The sequence below is a fragment of the Hordeum vulgare genome, chromosome 3H (assembly GCF_904849725.1).
Source record: "Hordeum vulgare subsp. vulgare chromosome 3H, MorexV3_pseudomolecules_assembly, whole genome shotgun sequence".
In the NCBI taxonomy this organism is placed as follows: domain Eukaryota; kingdom Viridiplantae; phylum Streptophyta; class Magnoliopsida; order Poales; family Poaceae; genus Hordeum; species Hordeum vulgare.
Window position 1 is genome coordinate 619,127,807 of NC_058520.1, and position 23,534 is coordinate 619,151,340.

General features: G+C 42.0%; 1 protein-coding gene across 1 annotated transcript; it reads right to left on the reverse strand.

Moving 5' to 3' along the window:
- Positions 1–905: 905 nt before the first annotated feature.
- LOC123442315 (protein TOPLESS-RELATED PROTEIN 2-like) lies at positions 906–1,639 on the reverse strand. Its single transcript, XM_045118327.1, has 4 exons — positions 1,616–1,639; positions 1,375–1,513; positions 1,177–1,286; positions 906–1,028 (listed from the first exon to the last, which is right to left on the reverse strand). The coding sequence occupies exons 1-4, from the start codon at positions 1,637–1,639 to the stop codon at positions 906–908; spliced, it is 396 nt and encodes a 131-aa protein (XP_044974262.1).
- Positions 1,640–23,534: the final 21,895 nt, after the last annotated feature.

Consider the following 23,534-nt stretch of genomic DNA (forward strand, 5'->3'; position numbering starts at 1 on the left):
AAATATTTAAATTACCATATAAAGCCATAATAGTGCTAAGAAGTTGTCTAGAAAATTTTGAAATGAATACTAAAATAGACTAGATGAAATATAAGGAATACCTGAAAAAGAATCAATTCATTTGGAGTTCATATGCATTATTTATAGAATTTCACTACTGAAATCTGCTAGTTTGCCAACAGCTTTAAGCTTTGCCGTCAGCAATTTCACGGGGCTGACGGCAAAGAGACTTTGCCCTCAGCCAAAATGAAAGCTGACGGCATAGGAGGGGCTGACAGCAAATAAAATCTCTACCGTCCGCTTTATCTAAGCCGGTAGCCAGCTGACGGCAAAGGACAAAAAAAGCTGTCGGCATAGAAAGGCTGACGGCATAGGGGCTAACACAGTCGCCGCCTCGACCAGGAGAAAAAAAGGGGGCTGTCTTTGCCGACAGCCAGCTGAGGGCAAAGACTAACGGCTGTCTTTGCCGACAGCTCGCTGAGGGCAAAGAAAAGTGCCTTATCCCCCTGTGCCTACCTCTCTTAACTTCTCTCTCTCACCGTTCTCTCTCTCACCCTCCCATGCATACTCTCTCCCCCGCCCTGCGCCGCCCCGCCCCTCGCCGGCCCCGCCCCTCGCCGGCCCCGCGCCGCCGTGCGCCACCCCCTCCGGCTCGGGCCCTCGCCGCGCCGCCCGCCCCAACCCCCGCCGCCAGCCGCCGGACGACGAGGCGCCGCCCGCCCCGGCCCCCACCGCCCCCCGCCCGACGCCGCCGGGGTCCCCTCCTCCTCCCCTCCTCGAGGTCTTCAGCTTTTCAGATTCATCCCGTTCTGCAAATTTGTTTACAACATTTAGCAGCTGAGCAGAGAAGCATGCCCAAATGATATGCACTCCCGAGCACAAAACGATGCCCAAATGCTATCTTTTTATTGAAAAATGGCGCGTATTAATAATGCAGCTGAACTGCCTGTTTCCATACCTAGAATATTTCCATCAGGGCTCCACAGACACCTATTGACACATATTGCAGCATCTTTCATTAGTGCAGCCTGAACAAAGAACAACACATTTATGCATTAGAAGTTCAGAACTCACAATATAAGTCAGAATGCTGCTAATTGCAGGCTTACAGCACATTAGAAGTGGCTAACAAAACGGAATAAAATAGATCCAAGAATTTATCATTCAAATAATGACCTGCAATGGCAAGGTACAGGAGCCAATGTCCCAAACTTTAAATGTCTTGTGTGCTATCCTTTCGCGTGAACCAACTTCCCATATCCCGATGTCACCAACATTTGTTCCAACTGTTTTACAGCAGAGATATTAAAATACACAATATGCACTAACAAAGTAAAAAATTCAAGAACCAAGCTAAGTGTTTGAAGCATGTACCTAGAAGAATAGTTTGTTGAACAGGATGGAAATCCAGGCTCATAACATTAGAACCCTGATTGAGTGTGCGAAAAACTTGTTTGGGGAGCTCTTCTTGACTGTAAACATTGGGAGGATGGCTTGCACCAGAGAATGACACCTGAAATAGTTTTGTAAGGTGTCAAAACTGCTTCATCAATCTGTTGTTACAGAAATGAGCAAAGAGCAGAAACTATGGCAAAGTCCACGTTCACCCAAATACCTCATCTGGCTGGCCTACACGCATTCTTTTCATCAGATGTTCAGAATCTGCAGACTGATAGTCGATGCCAGGCGCACTTGTAGGAGTCCTTGGATGCTTTAGAAATGCCGCTGTAAACAAATAGAGCATCCAAACAAAAAATCAAACAACATTGGAACAGTGACATACACCATTTTGCTGAACTGCAGTTTTATGATACCTGTGTTTGGTGGCTGAACAAGACCGGGCGGCCCTTGTGCAATAGCAGGATGTGGTAAAGAGGGATTGGGATTTGTCATCCAACCAGCAATTGCATTTGGAGATGGTGAAACCACAGGTTGAAACGGCTGCGAGATTGAGAATATAGTAAATGATAGGATGATATAAAATGTCAAAATGTTCAACTATAGCTGTGATACGTACAACATGAGCACCCATCGGAGGGAATCCAGCTGTCTTGGGGATTGGTCCAACAAGAGGACCATTTGCAGGGGGGGAGCTCTTGCTCCATTGGTAGGAGCAGCACAGGAATGATCCGTGAAGAGTGTCTTTATGTCAGGGTTTGGTCTAGGATTCTTGCAGAGCTGATGTTGCCAGTTAAGACTACATGACATAAAAAAATCAAAGCAGTCCAGTTAGCATCACCCTCCACAAGAAACTAAAGCAAGAGAAGGCAATACCGAAAGCCTTGTAGGCCAAACACCAAGCATGACATGTGTTGAATATAGGCAGTATGCAGAAAAAATAGAAAAAAATATGGCACGTCATAAACCTACACATATTTGTTATATAGACATCAACAGTGACATAATGAGCAACCTCACCTTAATGAGTTTGTCATCGCCACATGTAATAATTGATAGGGACTTGTTGGTGTGAGAGAATGCAATGTCATTGACCCCGCCAATGTGAGCATCGACCTGTGCAATTCACAAAGAATCAAACAGTTAGAAACCTTTAAGGGGTTGCAATGAGGATTAGTTTGGGCATTATGGGGAGTTAAGGACTCTGTCCACCTAAGGGCTCGAATCCAAACTCCATGTTGTCAAACAGACCGAAAGGGGGTGTACATGGAAAACTATTTGATATATAGTCTCATCAATATGCACGTACCTCTGCTTGCTGTCTTAACTCTCCATTAGGAACAAACGTATAAATCTGGAAGCGCGGGGCCTCTCCCTCCCGCCGGTCCGTCCGCGCCAGGTCCGGCACGAGAGCTCTAGACTTTCCTTGATGATTTTAAAGATGTTCTAGACTTTCAGCATAGATATGCAAGCAAACATCAGAGAGATTACTGTCAATTTCATTTGCGGCAATAAGAAAACCATTGCAAATTGACAAACTATTTAATCTGACCACAACATGCATGTCAGCTACTGTATTTAATGTTTATAAAAAATATATATAATTCAGTTGTAGCGGTATATGCCATGCAATGCACCATATCACAAATTAAATTTAGAATCTTGACCACTGATTTGAGGCATATATTGTTAGCTTTTATACATCAATTTATCCCTTTTCAACTATAAATCAGCGGAAATATCTAAGGAGAAATGCACATCTGCATTCTGTAAACAATATATGAGTTTTTTTAAACTATATATGAGAGTTTGTTAGAGATACGTGTGAGATTGAGATTGGGAGAGTAAGATCACGTGACAGAACTGTGTTTTTTCCTTCTTCTGTGATTCGATCTGCACCGTTATAATCAGGTCCCACCAGATTAACGGCTCGTAAAATCTAATTAACGTGGTAAGAGGAAGAGAAGAGTAACAAAACTTGAATAATAAATTATTAGTTGAATTATTCATGTATTTATTATTGTTCACTTAATTATTGTCCTTGGATTTGTACTAATTATTTAACTATTTATCGTTACAGGTGGTGAGACATGGCAGGCGGGGATAAGTTGAGGATAGCACCTGGGCAGCTACGGAGAACTTTGTTGCAGAGCTTTGCCGAGGAGCCCCGTGGGAGAGGCGTAGGAAAGAAGAGAGGCAGAGGACGTGGTCGTGGGAGAGGGAGGCTGCATGATAGGAGCCAGTCGCCACCACCCTCGGCCACTTCATCCTTGCAGACGAGGGTGTCGCCGGTGCGGGATCCTACCGTCCAGGAGGAGACACCGATGCAGGGGGCTGAGGCGGAGGCTGAGGCGGAGGGTGCTGAGGCGGAGGGTGCTGAGGCGTTGGCTGAGGCGGAGGGTGCTGAGGCGGAGGCTGAGGGGGCTGCCAGCAAGTCGGTCTACCAACGTGGTATGACACGAGTTCCAGACCGATTGGACTTGCAGCACAGGCCATTAATTAAGCCAGAAGGCGAGAAGTAAGTTGATATATATTGTGTACCTTATATCATTATATTTCACCAAGTAGCTAATGTCTTTGCCTTATCATTATGTAGGGGGTGGGATTACCCGCAAAATACCCGGAATCCAAACTGCCTCCTTGGTGCTTTACTTAGGGAGCACTTCCCCGGGATAGTTCAGTTGCTCGGTGAGGATATGGTTCCCGAGCCAGGACTCAACTGGCAGCACTACCAAGCCGCTCTGCTCCCGGAAAACACACATGTCAATGGTGTTGTTTGCGTGAGCGTGGCCGACAAGGTGTTGGCTGATTTTTGGGTAAGTATACAATGTTATATATTGTTATTTCCTTCCAAATCATTTCACTATTCATCTGTGCATCTATTTGGCATAATTGCAGAGTCACTTTAGGGTCGAGGAGGGAACGGAGGAGGCGGCCAAGAAGAACCTCGTGAAAGAGTGCAAGAGTTTATTGAATAACACGAGGCACGAAATGCGTGTTCAGGCTGTTCGAGATTGGTACGCCAAGCAGGGGGAGCCGAAGACAAAGACTGAATGTCGAAAGATTTTCCTTGATAAGACCGAGTACATGGAGATATGTACATTCCAAAGATCAATTCTTAGGGCTAGTTAGGTCTATTTAGTTATAATACTTAGTTTCATTCTTCATTAACTTACATTCATAGGTGCCCCCGGGATGGTTGGCCGATAAGATGGATTGTTGGGAGATGATAGCGGACAGGTGGTGCACAGAGGCTTGGTTGAGCAGCCACACTATGGCCAAGGACCGTCGTGCCCAACTGGTTGGTGTGCCACACCACCAAGGCAATGCCAACATCAAGCAATACGCCAAAAAATGGGTATGTGTGCCTTGTTTTGTTTCATCTATAATTCGTTCGTTCATGATTTTTGTTGTACTAATTATGTCTTTTCGTGTAGGCCAAACACAATAACCAGCCCGAGCCTGAGGGATACGCCGCGTTTAGCATGGCCCATAAGGGCTCGTACAAGACGGCGAAGGCATATTCTGAGGGGGACGGGCCGTCGGCGTACACAAGCCTGTCCGCCTACAGCAAGATGACGTCTTATTCTGAGGTGGTCAAACAGCTGCGCGGGCCTGACTTTGACCCGAGCCAGAATCCTATCGATCCAGAGGCGTTAATGATCTCTGGTGGCGGTAAGAGTCATGGCACGCTGGCCATGTGTGATGGCTTCGTCCCTATCACTGAGACTCTATCTCAGATCAAGTCGAGGCAAACGAGCTCGGCTCCTGCAATACGGCAACGCGCGAGGCCAGTTGATCTTGCCATCGAGGTTAGTTTTCTTCATTAGTTCTTTCGTTCTTTTGTCCCTGGATGGATGATGAAAATTCCTTTTGAGGAGTGGTTGCAGGCCGCACTTATGAAGGAGAGGGAGGCCACCAGGCTCTTGTTGGAGGAGAGGGACCGGAATACGCAGAGGTTGCTTGACGAGGAGAGGGCACGCAATAATGCCCATGCGAAGGCCATGCACGACTTCGTTGCGGTAAGTCAGTTGTGTGAGAAGCAAGGCCATGTGTGAGACGCAACAAGGCTATTTCTTTGACTCCTCGAAAACTAATTTGCAGGCTATGTGTGAGAAGCAAGGTTTGCCGCCCCCTCCGCCGATGCCTTCTCCGGTGGGAACGGTGAGTTCCCTTTCAATGACCGACCTTGCACGGTCTTATACAATTGTCTGTTGCCGTGCTAACCACATATTTTAACTCTTGCCTTGTTGCAGCATCATTCAAGAGTTGAATCCCACGATCCCTTTGCTTCTCCTGATGAGAGCCCTAGCAATCCAGCGACCAACGGAGATGCAGCTTCTCCTTCGTTTCCTGGCATTTGGTAAGTTATTCCTCTACTTCTTATTCTTCTTATTGTTTAGATCAACTTAGATTATGCCATGCTTTAATTAGCTTAGTAAATTCTAGTTGATATTAGCCATGGTTTAGTTAGCTTAGTAAATTCTAGTTGATATTAGAGCTCAAAAATGACATAATTAGTTTAGAAAGTTTTAAAAGAAACCAGAAGAGAAGAACAAACAAGAGATGAAGAAATAAGAAAAGAAGAAAGAGGAGAAAAAGATAACTTCTCTTCTTTCTTTTTCTCTATCTTCTTCTTCTTCTTCTTCCACTTCTTCCACTTCTTCTTCTTGTTCTTCTTCTTCTTCTTCCCCTTCTTCTTCTAATTGCTTAGCTTAATTTAGGTAACTTCTTTCTTATTGTATTCTTCTTCTAAATTCTTTCTCATTATGCCGATTTTGATAAAGCAGCATGGCATATGGATGGATGCTCGAGACATTTTAATGCACTTGTGTAGTTCTAGATGAACTTTGTAATGCAATTGTATTTGTGGATGCACTTGTGATGCATTGTAATACTTTGTGATCTTGTTTGCACTTTAATGACATATATTCGTGTTGTTTGCACTTGTGTTGTGCTGTCCGTACTTTGTGATGCACTTGTGGTGCTGTTTAGGGGCAGATTCAATATATATATGTTGTTGTTTGTATCTGTGTTTTGCAAATGCAGGGAATTAAGAGAAAACAAATATGGAAAAAAAGCAAAGAGGGTCTTTGTCGACAGCTCACTGACGGCAACGCCTTTGCCATCGGTGGGCTGTCGGCAAAGAGGACACGTGGCGACAGCCTGTGCATTCTCGCAACTCTGGGCATCACAATTTTTCGGCTTGGCCGTCAGCTGGGACAAAGTTGTCGGCAAAGAGGCGGCCAAGGGGACTCAGGGGTAGGCTTTGCCGTCAGCTCGGCTCTAGCTGTCGGCAAAGAGGCGGCCAAGGGGACCCAGGTGTTTGGGCTTTGCCGTCAGCTCTGCTGCGGCTGTGGGCAAAGAGGGGAGGCTTTGCCGTCAGCTTTGCTACGGCTGTGGGCAAAGCCTACCGTTAACCTTCTAACGGAGCTCGGCCTGCGCCGTTGCCGCCACTTCTCTTTGCCGTCAGCCGGTGCCACAAGGCTGATGGCAAAGTCTTTGCCGTCGGTGGAGCTCCGGCTGTCGGCAAAGAAGGTGATTGCTGATAAAATCTTGGCCGACACCTTTGCCGACAGCTCACTGACGGCAAAGCCTTTGCCATCAGTTAAACTGTCCTTTGCCGTCAGCTCTGGCTGTCGGCAAACCAGCAGATTCCAGTAGTGTTTCTAAGATGGAATAAATGATAAGAAGGACCATTTAATAGACCCAACAAAAACTAAGGTAAGGAAAAATGTTCACCCTATCTATAATAATAGAGCATGTTTTTAGGAGTATTTGAAAATTTGAATCATCAATTTTGTGCCTAAAATGACTGCTGTGGAATATTTGTATTCTGCTGGTAAAAGAAAAGAGAGAAGGTTAGAAGCGCACCCTGAGAGCTATATAACCGAGCGGTGTCACTAGACTGGCCCAGCTGCTCAGCCGCACGAGTAGAGAGGCGAGGAGAGGCTTGTGGCGGGGCCCCGCTTGTCTAGTTTGACTGGGTCGTTGTCTCCCTCCCGCGACAGAACAGAGCGGAGTTTCGGCGATCGCCGATGGCGGATGGCGGGGCTATTCGAGGAGCTGAAAACACCAGCATGACCAGGAAGTCCTGGCGATCCCGCAGGGGTAGGTCATGACCGAAGGGAGGCATGAGGTCGCCGCCGGCGAGGTTCTCCCGAGAAGCTCCAACGGAGCTCGAAGAGAGATTTCGCCTACGGGCTTGCTCCGGTCAAATTGGCAGGGGAACGGATCCGTGGGGGTGGTAGGGATCTATTTGGTGAAGAAAGTGAGGAGCATGAGGTCGTGGTTGTGATGGAATGATTCGAATGGCGACGACGGCAGAAGCTGCCAGAGATGGCCTTGCGTGGTCGATTGAGCGTGCGGGGGGGGGGGGGGGCTCCTAGGAGTGGGTAGGAGAGGTGTATGCCTTGAGACGATCTCGGCGAGGCTCTTACATAGCCATGCAACGTCGGTTTCTCAGCTTCCTGGAGAAATCACAGTGGCGGAGGCCATTAGTGCGGTGGTTGTGGTCGTTGCGAGGCCGGGGGTGGGCGATGGAGATAGGTGAGGAGGTGGCGGCTCGGGGATAAGCTCGGGAGGCACCAGGTGGCCTAGTCGGTGCCGTCCCCGAGTGGATTGCGGCGGCGGACTTTGCTGCGGTGGTTGAGGATGATGAGGACGGCGGTGGTCGGCGCTAGAGGACGAGGGAGAGGGTCGGCGGGGGAGGAGGAGGTGCACGTGCAGGCAAAGCAGCAAAAGGCTCGGCAGGGCTCGGGTGCCGTCGGGGTGCAGTGCGGGTGCTCTGGCCACACCCGGAGCACGCACGCAGAGTGCTCGACATATTGACCCATGGGTCTAGGGTGACCCAATTGAGATACAATCTGGCAGGGTTATAATTGGGAGGTTGACAAGGATGTTGAACATGTTTTCTTGTCAAGTGGAGCAAGTTTCCAAATGCTATTTAGGAAGGGGCCAAATTTTTTTCATGTGTGCAAGGTGTTTGATGAAATGCTAGGGCTAGCCAGAGAGCTTTGTTGGATTTGAAACTTGGCAGAATGGGGTCTCTTTAGATGATAGAGAGGATGGTTGAGTTAGTTTGGCAAAAAGAAATATTTGCTAGTGCAAGTTTTACTGAAATTTATTTCTGGACTAAAACTACAAAGGGGTATTTAGTGGACTCCCAAGATGCAAATGAATCTGATCTTCTCGACTTAAGGTTTTGCTTGGAAGGAGTATAAGTGGGAAAAATATTCACGATTTTTACTGAATGTTTGTAAATTGTAAAAAATGTTATCAATTTTAAAATTGTCGCCATATTTGTAAAATTGTTGACGAAATATCTAATGTATGTAGTTAAACATTAATGCTTCTAAGTCTTTGTGACAATATACATGTGTGAATTTTGAAGAATTAACTGTTGGATGGATCGGATTATTATTGTATGTTTTCTTAGAAAAAATCTTGAAATTCAGAATAAATCTTTGAGTTACCAAGATTTTTGACAACCATGATATATATTTTTTGAAAATGTAAAGATTGCTTCAACTTGTGAATAAATTTAAAAGAAGAAACATTTTCTTACATTTGTGCACAAAATTTCTAAATCAATTGATGAGATTATGTTTTGTTTTTATGTAAGCAGATCGTTGTTTTTATGTGTCGTCCGTGGATTATACACACTGCTTGCCTATTATGTTTTGTTTCTCTTGTGATTGCAAAATTTCCATCAGGAACAGCTACACACTTCCCTGGCCTGCTGTGCTGCGCCTGCGGCTCAACCCCCCATTTGCAGCAGCAATAGCAGCAGCAACTAGGTACAGCAGTAGTAGGCAGGCGGACGGCAGCGGCATCCGTTGCCGGCACCCATTGTGCACGTAGGCAGGCAGCATCCATCACATTATGTTTCATTTGCACCTTATATACAACAGCCTACCAACGTACGAATTCCTTTTTCATTCTTCGATGCAGGCAGTCCGGCCAACAAAAAATGGCCTTGCAAGCATCCAGGTGTGTTGTGTTCTGTGCGATGTGTATAGATTTTTTATTTATTTTGTTGACTGTTGCAACACTTGGATTATTTATTAATATAATCCAGCAGTGACGCTTCCATTTTAACACATGCACTAGTGTGCTAAAACTTGCAAAAGACACAAATCCTGAGCTTTGTTTGTCGGCTAGCCGTTGCTGCTCCTTGTGTGGGCCTTTAGCCCCGGCCCGTAAGGGGCTTTAGTCCCGGTTGACCAACCAGGACTAAAGGGACGGGACTAAAGGCCTAACCTTTCGTCCCGGCCCTCTTACAAGCCGGGACTAAAGGTGCTCCACGTGGGCGCCTCGTAGCGCCCCGGGGGCAGGCCCTTTAGTCCCGGTTCGTTACACGGACCGGGACTAAAGATTTTCAGATTTTGCTGGTTTTGGGGGTTTTTTTTTGAATGAAATTATTTTTGGGTTTTAGGGTTTTAGGGTTTAGGTGTTCGGGAGATTAACGTGATGCCTCGTTTGGTGTTCGGGAATTAGTTTTCATATAATTTAAATAGAAATAATTATGCATATATATATATATAAGATTAACTTATCTTACAAGCGATCATATATATATACAATTATATGGAGATCTAAATTATCGGGACTAGAGCCTGTCTATTCGATTACATGGATGAACATCAGTAATGGCCCTTAGCTACACTAAATCGTCATTTGTCTTCTATAGCTTCCGTCCTCAGAAATCCCGCAATCTCCTATGCAACAGCAATCGCGCGTTGCTCTGGTAGGACCTTCGTCCTCATGGTCGTGTGCTATATAAGAAGAAGAGATGAATATGAATATCAATCATGATAACAAAGAATGACGGGTAAAAATAGATGTGTGAATGTTCATTGCTTACGTCGAATCTGTGATCCTTGAACTCAGAGGTAAACGTGCGAATGGTCTCGCAAACATAGTATCCGCATAGATGCGTTTCCCGTGGCTGCTGGTCGCACTTTACGAGCATAGAATATATATAATCAAAATAATAATCTAGAATCATAAATGTATTGAAAATTAATAGAAGTATATCATACTACTACTTACCTGAGCCGCTCTAAAGGTCAGCTTCTGAGGAAAGTTACCGGGAGTCACGCACTTGAACCGTTTCCAAAACCTGCCCGACAAGGATAATGATTTGCTAAGTGTTTCATTAATTGATATATCAGAAAATCATCGAAAGAGACCGATAGAGCGCAAGAATGATTAAAATTACCCTTGGAGCATGTCCTGCAGGCTTTGGAACTGTTCCAAGGGTCTCGATAATGGGTCGAAGGCATCAACTCTTCCCTTATCAATTTGAATGTCCAACAGAATCCAATGAAAGCTGCACATGTATATATATATATATATGTGTGTGTGTGTGTGTGTGTGTGTGTGTGTGTGTGTGTGTGTGTGTGTGTGTGTGTGTGTGTGTGTGTGTGTCAGTAACTTATCAATTACACTTATAAGTGAATGGACACAACAGAGTAAAGACCCTCACCTGAAGTTGTATGGAAACAGTATGTGGTCACACAAATTTTGATCTGTAAGAAACCTTATGAGGTTTTCCTCCGTCTCCTTGGGTTTGTCAATTAGCGTCGCTATATGTATTTTATCTAGGTCAATAAACCCAATATTTAGGATGCTCTTACTTTTACACTCCAGAATCTTCATTCTGCATAATAGAGTACAAGTTATATATAGACAATGAATTGAAATAACTAAACAAGTTATATGTAGACAACGAGTTGAAAAACTTACAAACAATAGCAACTCATAAGCAATTTGTCGAGGGCGTCGCTATTGTACATCTGGAAGAGTTCATGAAAGTCGATATGGATTTCTTCGGAGCGGCCGTAGTACTCTCGTGAGACACTGAGCACGATCATCGTTCTCCCATTCTTTGATTCACTTAAGTACCATTTATGCAAGTAACGCATATTTGTTGGGAGATCATCTTTGCTGACCAAAGGCTCTCCCATGACAAACTGTGGCTTAGGGGCTACCACAGCCTTGGGTATCCTGTTGTCTTGGGAAGCCAGCAAATCTTCAACCGAGATACCACATTCATCCGCCAACTCCTTTGCTCTTTCAAAAGCTTGCCCCTGCACCGAAGGGGGAACATTCTCGGTTAACACCTTGAGGGGTGGGATCGACTGTTTGGCATGTTGTCCAAGCTGAGGAACGTCTGATTTTTTCTTGCTTGTAGTTGAACTTGATTTGCTCCCACTTGCACTTGCACGTGAGCTGCTCTTTTTCACTTCCTTCTGCAATGTGCGTGTATAGTCATCAGGCTTATAGTGTAAGTCATACTGTGATGGAAGGGTTATGAAGTCTTTTGCCCATGCTATTTGCTTCTCGGTGTATTCCGGGCGAGGCTCGGGTTCCTTCCTTTTCATCTGCGCATCATATTGTTCCTTTGCTATCCTGTCGTTTTCCTCGGGGGTACGATCATAAGGTCTGATAGGAAGATTAGCATGAGGTACCTTTGGGAGGGGCGACAGTTTGCGCTTTGGGGAGCTCCGTCGCATAGAAATCATCGACGGAGCATTCTTGCTAGCACGCTTCCGCTTAGTATCATGTGCGGGCGGCGGCGGAGACGGACGACCCAAGTCCGGCGGCGGTGATCGAGATGGACTCGTGTTGTGCTGGCCGACGTCATGTGGAGGGCTTGGAGGTAATGGAGGTGTAGGTGACCTGCGACGACTCGGAGGCGGTGTTGTCCTTGGGGCTGAGCCTGGAAGCTTGATGTAGTTCTTGTCCGATAGGATGACTCCACCCAGTACTTCTCCGAGTGTCCTCTCATCTTCGGGTCCAGCTATGTCGAGCTCCATATCATTAAACCCCGTCATGATTTCATCCACCCCGACTTTAGCAAAGCCAGCTGGAATCTCACGGCCATGCCAGCGTGCATCAGGGCCAGAAGGTAAAGCTTGTCCGACGGCCACCTTCATGGATATGTTCTTGAATTTCTGATGGAGTTCACATGATGTTGACTCCTTGATTCCATCCACGGGGTAGCCGGGACCGCCTTCTATCATTCTTCGTTCATCGTCGGGCGGGGCCTGATGACGGGAAAATGGGGCGATAGAAAAATACTAACTACGCGTCCACGTCATAGAGACAGATAGGATATAGTATTTAAAGTGCGCGAATGTAAACGAGACAAATATCAAGTATTGCGCGTACTTTATTTCCAGCACTCTTACATTTACATAAAAGAACTGTTAATTACATCTCCGAAGAGAAAACCCCTGATTAAGAATTCCAACATTTATAATACAAAGGATTACATCACATATAACTATTACAATCTATAAAAAAATAAAATGGAAGATCCTCCTCGCTGTCGTCAATGCCGGCATGCTCGGGGGAGCTTTGAACTTTGTTGATGTTATCACATGTAATACCTTTCATTTTATATTTTTTTCTTCAACTTATACTGATATTGGCAGTACATGTATGCATGCTTGAATGGCTTTATCAATTTATTTGGATTTATCTTACTTGTATTACTACTAACACCACGTAACACTCATACCGTGTCCGTGTGTAGCGTAACCAAGTAAAATGGGTTTGTGACATGTGATTTTTGTGATGCTAATAGTTTAGGCTCTTATAGCATTGGAGCAACTTATAAATATATTTTTATATGACAATGGCCAGAATTTATGGCTTTAACATTTTATTTGGATTTATCTTACATGTATTACTACTAACACCACGTAACACTCATACTGTGTCCGTGTGTAGCGTAATCAAGCAAGATCGGTTTATGACATGTGATTTTGGTGATGCTAATAGTTTAGGCTCTTATAGCATTGGAGCATTTTATAAATATATTTTTATATGACAATGGCCAGAGTTTATGGCTTTAACATTTTATTTGGATTTATCTTACTTGTATTACTACTAACACCACGTAACACTCATACCGTGTCCGTGTATAGCGAACCAAGTAAAATCAGTTTTTATATGATGTACAATTTGATGATGCTAATAGTTTAGGCTCTTATAGCATTGGAGCATTTTATAAATATATTTTTATAACGTTGACGCCAGATGTTGGAAGGAGCAGTTAATCTACTTCAAATAATCATAATGTTTGGTAATATATACATGACATATTTTAACCATCATATTTACTTAATTTTACTCACATTAGTTTGATCATGCGAAATATTCCTAAGTGCATGCATGGGTTATTTAATATGCCCGATCAATTAATCAACCTTTATGTTTGTTTTATCATAAGCGGATTGTACTTTTGATTATACTATATGGTTTTCCTTAATGATTAATTGTCGCATGCACTAAAGGGCTATAGGATCATGTGCGTGGTATTTCCTACATGCACAAGAATTTAAGCAATGCATCGTATGCTTGTCATACAATATTTTGTTTGAGTTAACATATTTACCTGGCGAGCTTCATTTATTTTACTACCAAAATATTTGGTGTGATAACATAGTTTTGGTTTAGCTAGGCATACTATTTGATTTCATCTTACTTTGCATCATAGGATAAATGACACATATGGAGGGTGCAACATGATTTAGTGATATACATTTGAAGTGACATGGCTTATGTCAATATGACCAAACCAAGCACAATATTTATCTCTAGATACATTTAGAGTACACCTTGGTTTGTGTCAATATGACCAAACCAAAGACATGATTTTATCAAGTTAAATAGTTTTAGTGCAACTTGGTTCATGTAAATGTGACCAAACCAAGAGGCCCAATTTAATGATATGTGAACTTAGAGATATTTAGATAATACCATCATGAACCAATAAATGTCAAATTTCAGGATTATATGTTTCTTAGTGCCACTTGGTTTGTGTCAATATAACCAAACCAAGGGCCAATATTTTATCAAGATGTCAATTTTTAATAACAACTTGGATTGTGTCAATGTAACCAAACCAAGAGTTATGAGGAGAAAATCCAGGTTGTGTCAATATAACCAACCAAGAAGTAAGAACACATCTGGCAAATATGAAGAAAGATTCCCTAGTTTGTGTCAATGTAACCAAACTCGAGAATTATGAAATAAAACTCCATGGTTGTGTCAATATAACCAACCAAGAAGTAAAAATCATGTAGCCCACATGAAGAAATGTTTCCTAGTTTGTGTCAATATGACCAAACTAGAGAATCGGAAGAGGAAGCTCCATGGTTGTGTCAATATAACCAACCAAAGAGCAAACAATGAATTATATTTTCATCTTCCAACCCTTTTCTTTCTCCCACGTACGGAGTGGTAGGGGAAGGAGTTCAGCTTGCCTTGTTTCTCACCTTTGCGGTAGAATCGGACGAGCGGCCGACGGTAGCGACGACGACGACGAGGCGAACAGCTGGCGGCGACGAAGCGATAGATGAATGATGTGCTTGACGATGGATCCAACCAGCAATGCACTGATGTTTATGGGAGCAATGGATGAAAAGCTTGCAGATGGATGGATGAATGAAAAGGGCAGCCGGGTTAAGTGAATGAGCGATGGATCAGCTAGCCCCTACTCTACGCTGAACGAGCAGCTATTTGTAACAAGCGGGCGAGCAGCGGGACATTGTGGCGCGCGCCCACGATCCTGGATCATGCGATCGTGTGAGATCGTGGAGCTGGCTGCTCTTTCCTTCTTTCTTTTATTTCTTTAATTCATAATTGACCGGCAACGTCCCATCATGTGACATGGGCTTAATTAAGTTGTGGTCTTTTTTTTTGTGCGCGGGCTCCTGTGGGCCTTTGATATAATTGGAGCCTGATCCATGCATGCACGCCTAAGCATGGCACGAGGACGTCCATTTCGTATGATGTTGCTATATGGGTGTATGCGTTTGGGCATGGGCTAGATAATTACTTCATTAGTTCCTAATCTTACCGCATAATTAATCCATGCATAATACATGCATGCACGTAGCTTGTACTTGCACCATATATGTACGTAGCCATTTGTATGATTGGGCTGGCTAGGCCAAATTAGTTGTTATGACATGAAAAAGCATTTCTTCTACTGATAATTATATGACGGTTTGATATTTTCCATCATACATCATCGTACACTGTATTATTTTATACGAACATTATTGTGCCAATATTTCTTTTAGCGGTGACAGAATAATGTTCATAAATAACATTTTGGTGATATTTGCATTTGGATCAACGTTGGACTTTAGCCGCTCATGATGGGGTATGTATATGAAAGTCATATGTCATGTAGTTTGTATGATAACATGTCTCTTTTTTTTTGTTATTCTATGTTGAGACGCGCGGCGAAAATTCATCATTGTATTCTTTTTTTTTCGTGTATTCGGTGATTCACTATCTTATTTAATTATTTTATGTAAATGATTTTATTTACATAATATCTAAGCACTATGTTTTACTTCGGCCGAAATCGGTGTCAACAGTCTCATAGCCCCAGCTTGTGGTGATATTTCTTCTTGTCGGCATTTATCTTGTTCTTTTCGGATAATGCCTGGGCATCTTCTGACTCCTTGTACTCTTGAAATGCCTTCCAATGATTCGGCTGCTTGGCTAGATACCCCTCGAATACTGGCACTTTCATTGTCTTCAGATAGTTTTTCCATAGCTTCTTCTTCCAGCTACGGAACAGTTCGACCATCTTCTTCAGAGTCCACTGCTTGACTTTGGCCCTCAGTTTGTCTGCGGCGTCTTCATTCTCACATTCTGGCAGGTTGAAATGTGACATGAGATCATTCCAAAGATTATCTATGTACCTTTCGGCGACATAGTCACTATCGGCTGCCCCTTTGCGCTTGTTCCACTCCCGAACGCTGATCGGGACGTGATCCCTAACGAGAACTCCGCATTGCTTCTTGAATGTGTCAGCAGCATACTTAGGAAGCTTGGGTTCGTCCGTAGGAAATATCACCTCAAATGTGTAATGCGTCCGTGCATCCAACTTTCTAGTCGGGCCTCGTTTCGTAGTTTTGCTCGATGTGGAGGCCTAAGAGGGAGAAACATTCGTCAAATGAATGTATATGTATACAATATAGAGCTATATCCAATATTTTTCACATATTACAAGTGATTGTCGAACTTCATATGTATACCTCGCCGGACTTCTCCTCTTCACCGGCTTCTCCATCAGTGGAGCTATCACCTTCTCCGTCATTGGACCTATCTCCTGCCCCATCGGCTTCATCTTCGTGTCGCTCGACCTCCATTCCAACGTCCTGGTTTAGATATGACGACGGAGATTCAGCTGGTTCAGCGTCAGGGCCGTCTTTGATTATATCTTCGAGAAGTTCTTCCTCTTTGAGGTTCCTGATATGTGGATCCATAGTTCTGCAAAAAACGGATTCTCTTAACCTTTGTACCAAAAAAGAATTATTCTATTAGGAACTCCGTTCCAAAACAACTTAAGTCCCGGGTCGTGGCTCCACCCGGGACTCCTAGATTTCTGCATAGTATTCAAAGTAGGAGTACTTTTCCAATTTGAGCATTCAATAAGCAAAACCAAATCGTAAAATAAAGTAGTATTCAAATTAGCATGCATTCAATTATAAGCTAATACATCATCACTTTTGTCCGTACATCGTCGAATATTATCACTAATACTCCTCGAATACTATCATACATATAGCATCACTCATACATCTAGAACCGTAGCGCCCGACGGGTATCGGCGCGGGCGGTGGACACCCAAAGAGAAGGAACCATCACAGGATCATAGCTCCAGTGAGATCCCCGAAGAACCTGCCAGGTATGCTCGAACCTGCCCTCCAACGCAACCATGTAGCGACGGAAGTGCTCATCCTCCTCGCTGACACGGTGACGTACCACCTCCGCGGTATCCGGAAGCCTCGGCACCCTCACTGGCCCACGCGACCGCCACCAAATAAGGATCGGGTCAACGACGGGCTGGCTCCTCACCAACCTACGCCCCCCGGAAGGTAGCACCTCCCAATACCAGCCGGGCGGAGCCCAGTCCCGGACAGGGCCCCTCTGATCAAGCAGGTGTCCTCCGCCGAGTCGACGACGAGGATGCGGGATAGGCATCGTAAAATGAACTAAAAAAATAAACTAGTTCTATTAATTTTCTTGCTAAAAATAAACTATTAACACTTAAGCATATACAATAGCAAAATTAAACTATTAACACTTAAGCATATACAATAGCAAAATTAAGCAATAATCTAAGAAACACTATTAACACTTAAGCATATACACTATACAATAGAAAAATTAAATGACAAAAAATATATTTCTTCTTCTTGTAACCCTAAACTAATTTTTCCTCTTCTTCTACTTCTTCTTCTACTTCTACTTCTCCTCTTCTTGTAGTACTTCTCCTCTTCTCTTATTCTACTTCTCCTCTCCTCCTCTTCTAATTGTTTCTCTTCTTCTACTTCTCCTCTTCTTCTATTTTTCCTCTTCTCCTCCTCTCCTCCTCTTCTTATTCTCCTTTTTCTTCTTTTCTTCTCCTCCTCTTCTTATTTTCATTTTTCCTAATCTTATTTTCTTATTTTTGTTCATATTTCTACTTCTTGTAACCCTAACCTAATTCTAAATATTACTAACCCTAATAATCTAGCACAAACCTAATAACAATAGGAATTAAATGACAAAAAAATCTTTTTCTTTTTCTTCTTTTCTTCTCCTTTTTCTTCTTTTCTTCTCATTTTTCTTCCTTTCTTCTCCTTTTTCTTCTTCTCTTCTGCTTTTTCTTCTTTCCTTCTACTGGCTGGAGTGTTGGGGAGGAGGGGGCGGGGGGCTTACCGGCCGGGGGTGTCGACGGCGCGCGGCGAGGAGGACGGCGCGGAGGACGGTGCGACGGCGAGGAGGACGGCGCGGCGGTGATGAGGACGGCGAGGAGGACGGCGCGACGGCGAGGAGGACGGCCGACGACGAGGAGGACGGCAGGCGGCGGCGAGCAAGACGGCGGGCAGCCTGACGGCGTCGTCGAGTTCGTCGTTGTGCCGCGCTCGGCAGGAGAACGAGAGGAAGAAGAAGAGAAATGGACGATTTGGGTTGGAAATTTTCGAAGTCCCGCTTATATAGGTGGATCTATAGTCCCGGTGCGTGGCTCGAGCCGGGACTAAAGACCCCCTTTAGTCCCGGGTGGAGCCACGCCCCGGGACTAAAGGCCTCTTTTTGGGCAGACCAAGAGGCGGGAAGCAGGGGGTCTTTAGTCCTGGTGCTTGGCTCCAGCCGGGACTAATGGGTTTTTTATTTTCATAATTAATAATTTTGACTATCCAAACTATTATCTATTTTGTTATTTTCAATTAAAAACTATGTTTATTAAAAATTCGTTTTGCATATTTGAGAATTTGACAAAACTATGATAATGAAAAGTGTTTCAAATTGAATAAAGAATGCAAAACTATTTTTTATTTTCATAATTAATAATTTTGACTATCCAAAGTATTATCTCTCGAAGTAGTAGCGTTTCGAACGAGAACTCATCTCTTACAAAGGGATTTCATTTGTTTGAACTTATTTGAACTCCATAATTTTTGTATGTTAAAAATGCATAATTCAAAGGCACATCACAAAATTTCAACAATTTCTGACTTCATTTGGTATATTTCGTTCATTTACTTTTTTTTGAGCTAGTTGACCCTGAAATTGAAAAGCATTACAAATGAACTCTGAAAATGTTGAAAGTAGGCATGCTATCATCATTTCACCCACATAGCATGTGTTAAAAAGTTGAGAGGGCTACGACAAAAACTGGATGCAGTTCGTGTACAAAACGGACAATCTCTCTCGAAGTAGCAGCGTTTCGAACGAGAACTCATCTCTTACAAAGGGATTTCATTTTTTTTGAACTTATTTGAACTCCATACTTTTTGTGTGTTCAAAATGCACCATTCTAAGGCATATCACAAAATTTCAACAATTTCTGACTTCATTTGGTATATTTCGTGCATTTACTTATTTTTTTGAGCTAGTTGACCCTGAAATTGAAAAGCACTACAAATGAACTCTGAAAATGTTGAAAGTTGGCATGCTATCATCATTTCACCCACATAGCATGTGTTAAAAAGTTGAGAGGGCTACGACAAAAACTGGATGCAGTTCGTGTACAAAACGGACAATCTCTCTCGAAGTAGCAGCGTTTCAAACGAGAACTCATCTCTTACAAAGGGATCTCATTTTTTTAAAACTTATTTGAACTCCATACTTTTTGTGTGTTCAAAATGCACTATTCTAAGTCACATCACAAAATTTCAACAATCTCTGACTTCATTTGGTATATTTCGTGCATTTACTTATTTTTTTTGAGCTAGTTGACCCTGAAATTGAAAAGCACTACAAATGAACTCTGAAAAATGTTGAAAGTTGGCATGCTATCATCATTTCACCCACATAGCATGTGTTAAAAAGTTGAGAGGGCTACGACAAAAACTGGATGCGGTTCATGTACAAAACGGACAATCTCTCTCGAAGTAGCAGCGTTTCGAACGAGAACTCATCTCTTACAAAGGGATTTCATTCTTTTGAACTTATTTGAACTCCATACTTTTTGTGTGTTCAAAATGCACCATTCAGAGGCACATCACAAAATTTCAACAATTTCTGACTTCATTTGGTATATTTCGTGCATTTACTTAATTTTTTTGAGCTAGTTGACCCTGAAATTGAAAAGCACTACAAATAAACTCTGAAAATGTTGAAAGTTGGCATGTTATAATCATTTCACCCACATAGCATGTGTTAAAAAGTTGAGAGGGCTACGACAAAAACTGGATGCAGTTCATGTACAAAACGGAGAATCTCTCTCGAAGTAGCAGCGTTTCGAACGAGAACTCATCTCTTACAAAGGGATTTCATTTTTTTAAAATTATTTGAACTCCATACTTTTTGTGTGTTTAAAATGCATCATTCTAAGGCACATCACAAAATTTCAACAATTTCTGACTTCATTTGGTATATTTCGTGCATTTACTTTTTTTTTGAGCTAGTTGACCCTGAAATTGAAAAGCACTACAAATGAACTCTCAAAATGTTGAAAGGTTGCATGCTATCAACATTTCACCCACATAGCATGTGTTAAAAAGTTGATAGGGCTACGACAAAAATTGGATACAGTTCGTGTACAAAACGGACAATCTCTTTCGAAGTAGCAGGATTTCGAACGAGAACTCATCTCTTACAAAGGGATTTCATTTTTTTGAACTTATTTGAACTCCATACTTTTTGTGTGTTCAAAATGCACCATTCAAAGGCACATCACAAAATTTCAACAATTTCTGACTTCATTTGGTATATTTCGTGCATTTACTTTTTTTTTGAGCTAGTTGACCCTGAAATTGAAAAGCACTACAAATGAACTCTGAAAATGTTGAAAGTTGGCATGCTATCATCATTTCACCCACATAGCATGTGTTAAAAAGGAGAGGGCTACGACAAAAACTGGATGCAGTTCGTGTACAAAACGGACAATCTCTCTCGAAGTAGGAGCGTTTCGAACGAGAACTCATCTCTTACAAAGGGATTTCATTTTTTTTAAACTTATTTGAACTCCATACTTTTTGTGTGTTCAAAATGCACCATTCTAAGGCACATCACAAAATTTCAACAATTTCTGACTTCATTTGGTATATTTCGTGCATTTACTTATTTTTTTTGAGCTAGTTGACCCTGAAATTGAAAAGCACTACAAATGAACTCTGAAAATGTTGAAAGTTGGCATGCTATCATCATTTCACCCACATAGCATGTGTTAAAAATTTGAGAGGGCTACGACAAAAACTGGATGCGGTTCGTGTACAAAACGGACAATCTCTCTCGAAGTAGCAGCGTTTCGAACGAGAACTCATCTCTTACAAAGGGATTTCATTCTTTTGAACTTATTTGAACTCCATACTTTTTGTGTGTTCAAAATGCACCATTCAGAGGCACATCACAAAATTTCAACAATTTCTGACTTCATTTGGTATATTTCGTGCATTTACATAATTTTTTTGAGCTAGTTGACCCTGAAATTGAAAAGCACTACAAATAAACTCTGAAAATGTTGAAAGTTGGCATGCTATCATCATTTCACCCACATAGCATGTGTTAAAAAGTTGAGAGGGCTACGACAAAAACTGGATGCAGTTCGTGTACAAAACGGACAATCTCTCTCGAAGTAGCAGCGTTTCGAACGAGAACTCATCTCTTACAAAGGGATTTCATTTTTTTAAACTTATTTGAACTCCATACTTTTTGTGTGTTTAAAATGCATCATTCTAAGGCACATCACAAAATTTCAACAATTTCTGACTTCATTTGGTATATTTCGTGCATTTACTTATTTTTTTTGAGCTAGTTGACCCTGAAATTGAAAAGCACTACAAATGAACTCTGAAAATGTTGAAAGTTGGCATGCTATCATCATTTCACCCACATAGCATGTGTTAAAAAGTTAAGAGGGCTACGACAAAAACTGGATGCGGTTCGTGTACAAAACGGACAATCTCTCTCGAAGTAGCAGCGTTTCGAACGAGAACTCATCTCTTACAAAGGGATTTCATTCTTTTGAACTTATTTGCACTCCATACTTTTTGTGTGTTCAAAATGCACCATTCAGAGGCACATCACAAAATTTCAACAATTTCTGACTTCATTTGGTATATTTCATGCATTTACATAATTTTTTTGAGCTAGTTGACCCTGAAATTGAAAAGCACTACAAATAAACTCTGAAAATGTTGAAAGTTGGCATGCTATCATCATTTCACCTACATAGCATGTGTTAAAAAGTTGAGAGGGCTGCGACAAAAACTGGATGCAGTTCGTGTACAAAACGGACAATCTCTCTCGAAGTAGCAGCGTTTCGAACGAGAACTCATCTCTTACAAAGGGATTTCATTTTTTTAAACTTATTTGAACTCCATACTTTTTGTGTGTTTAAAATGCATCATTCTAAGGCACATCACAAAATTTCAACAATTTCTGACTTCGTTTGGTATATTTCGTGCATTTACTTATTTTTTTTGAGCTAGTTGACCCTGAAATTGAAAAGCACTACAAATGAACTCTGAAAATGTTGAAAGTTGGCATGCTATCATCATTTCACCCACATAGCATGTGTTAAAAATTTGATAGGGTTACGACAAAAATTGCATGCAGTTCGTGTACAAAACGGACAATCTCTTTGGAAGTAGCAGGGTTTCGAACGAGAACTCATCTCTTACAAAGGGATTTCATTTTTTTTGAACTTATTTGAACTCCATACTTTTTGTGTGTTCAAAATGCACCATTCAAAGGCACATCACAGAATTTCAACAATTTCTGACTTCATTTGGTATATTTCGTGCATTTACTTATTTTTTTTGAGCTAGTTGACCCTGAAATTGAAAAGCACTACAAATGAACTCTGAAAATGTTGAAAGTTGGCATGCTATCATCATTTCACCCACATAGCATGTGTTAAAAAGTTGAGAGGGCTACGACAAAAACTGGATGCAGTTCGTGTACAAAACGGACAATCTCTCTCGAAGTAGCAGCGTTTCAAACGAGAACTCATCTCTTACAAAGGGATCTCATTTTTTTAAAACTTATTTGAACTCCATACTTTTTGTGTGTTCAAAATGCACTATTCTAAGTCACATCACAAAATTTCAACAATCTCTGACTTCATTTGGTATATTTCGTGCATTTACTTATTTTTTTTGAGCTAGTTGACCCTGAAATTGAAAAGCACTACAAATGAACTCTGAAAAATGTTGAAAGTTGGCATGCGTTTACAAATTAAGTATATTCAAAAAGGCCTATATGTGTAGTCATCACATGCAATAGATGAAACACAAATTAAGATTATACTTACCAATTCAACTATTAGCCTAAAAAAATAAACTATCAACATTCATTACTATCGGATGAATAGTTCGAATGTTTTTAAAATAAACCTTCATGTACTTTCATGTTCAACAATTTTATGAGTGCATGTACATATTGTTTGTGCATTCACTAAAAAATGTAGATTGTTGGTAAGAACGCGCGTGGATTCTAACAAGAAAATTATATTATGTTTCTAATCAAGTTTGATATATAACATATTTAAATTGGATTTACGGTTAAAAAATATATTATTATTTGAAAATACATATTTATTCTGAATAGATCCCGGGGATATTAAAATTATTTAACATGTAAAATAACAACATATTCAAACTCTACAC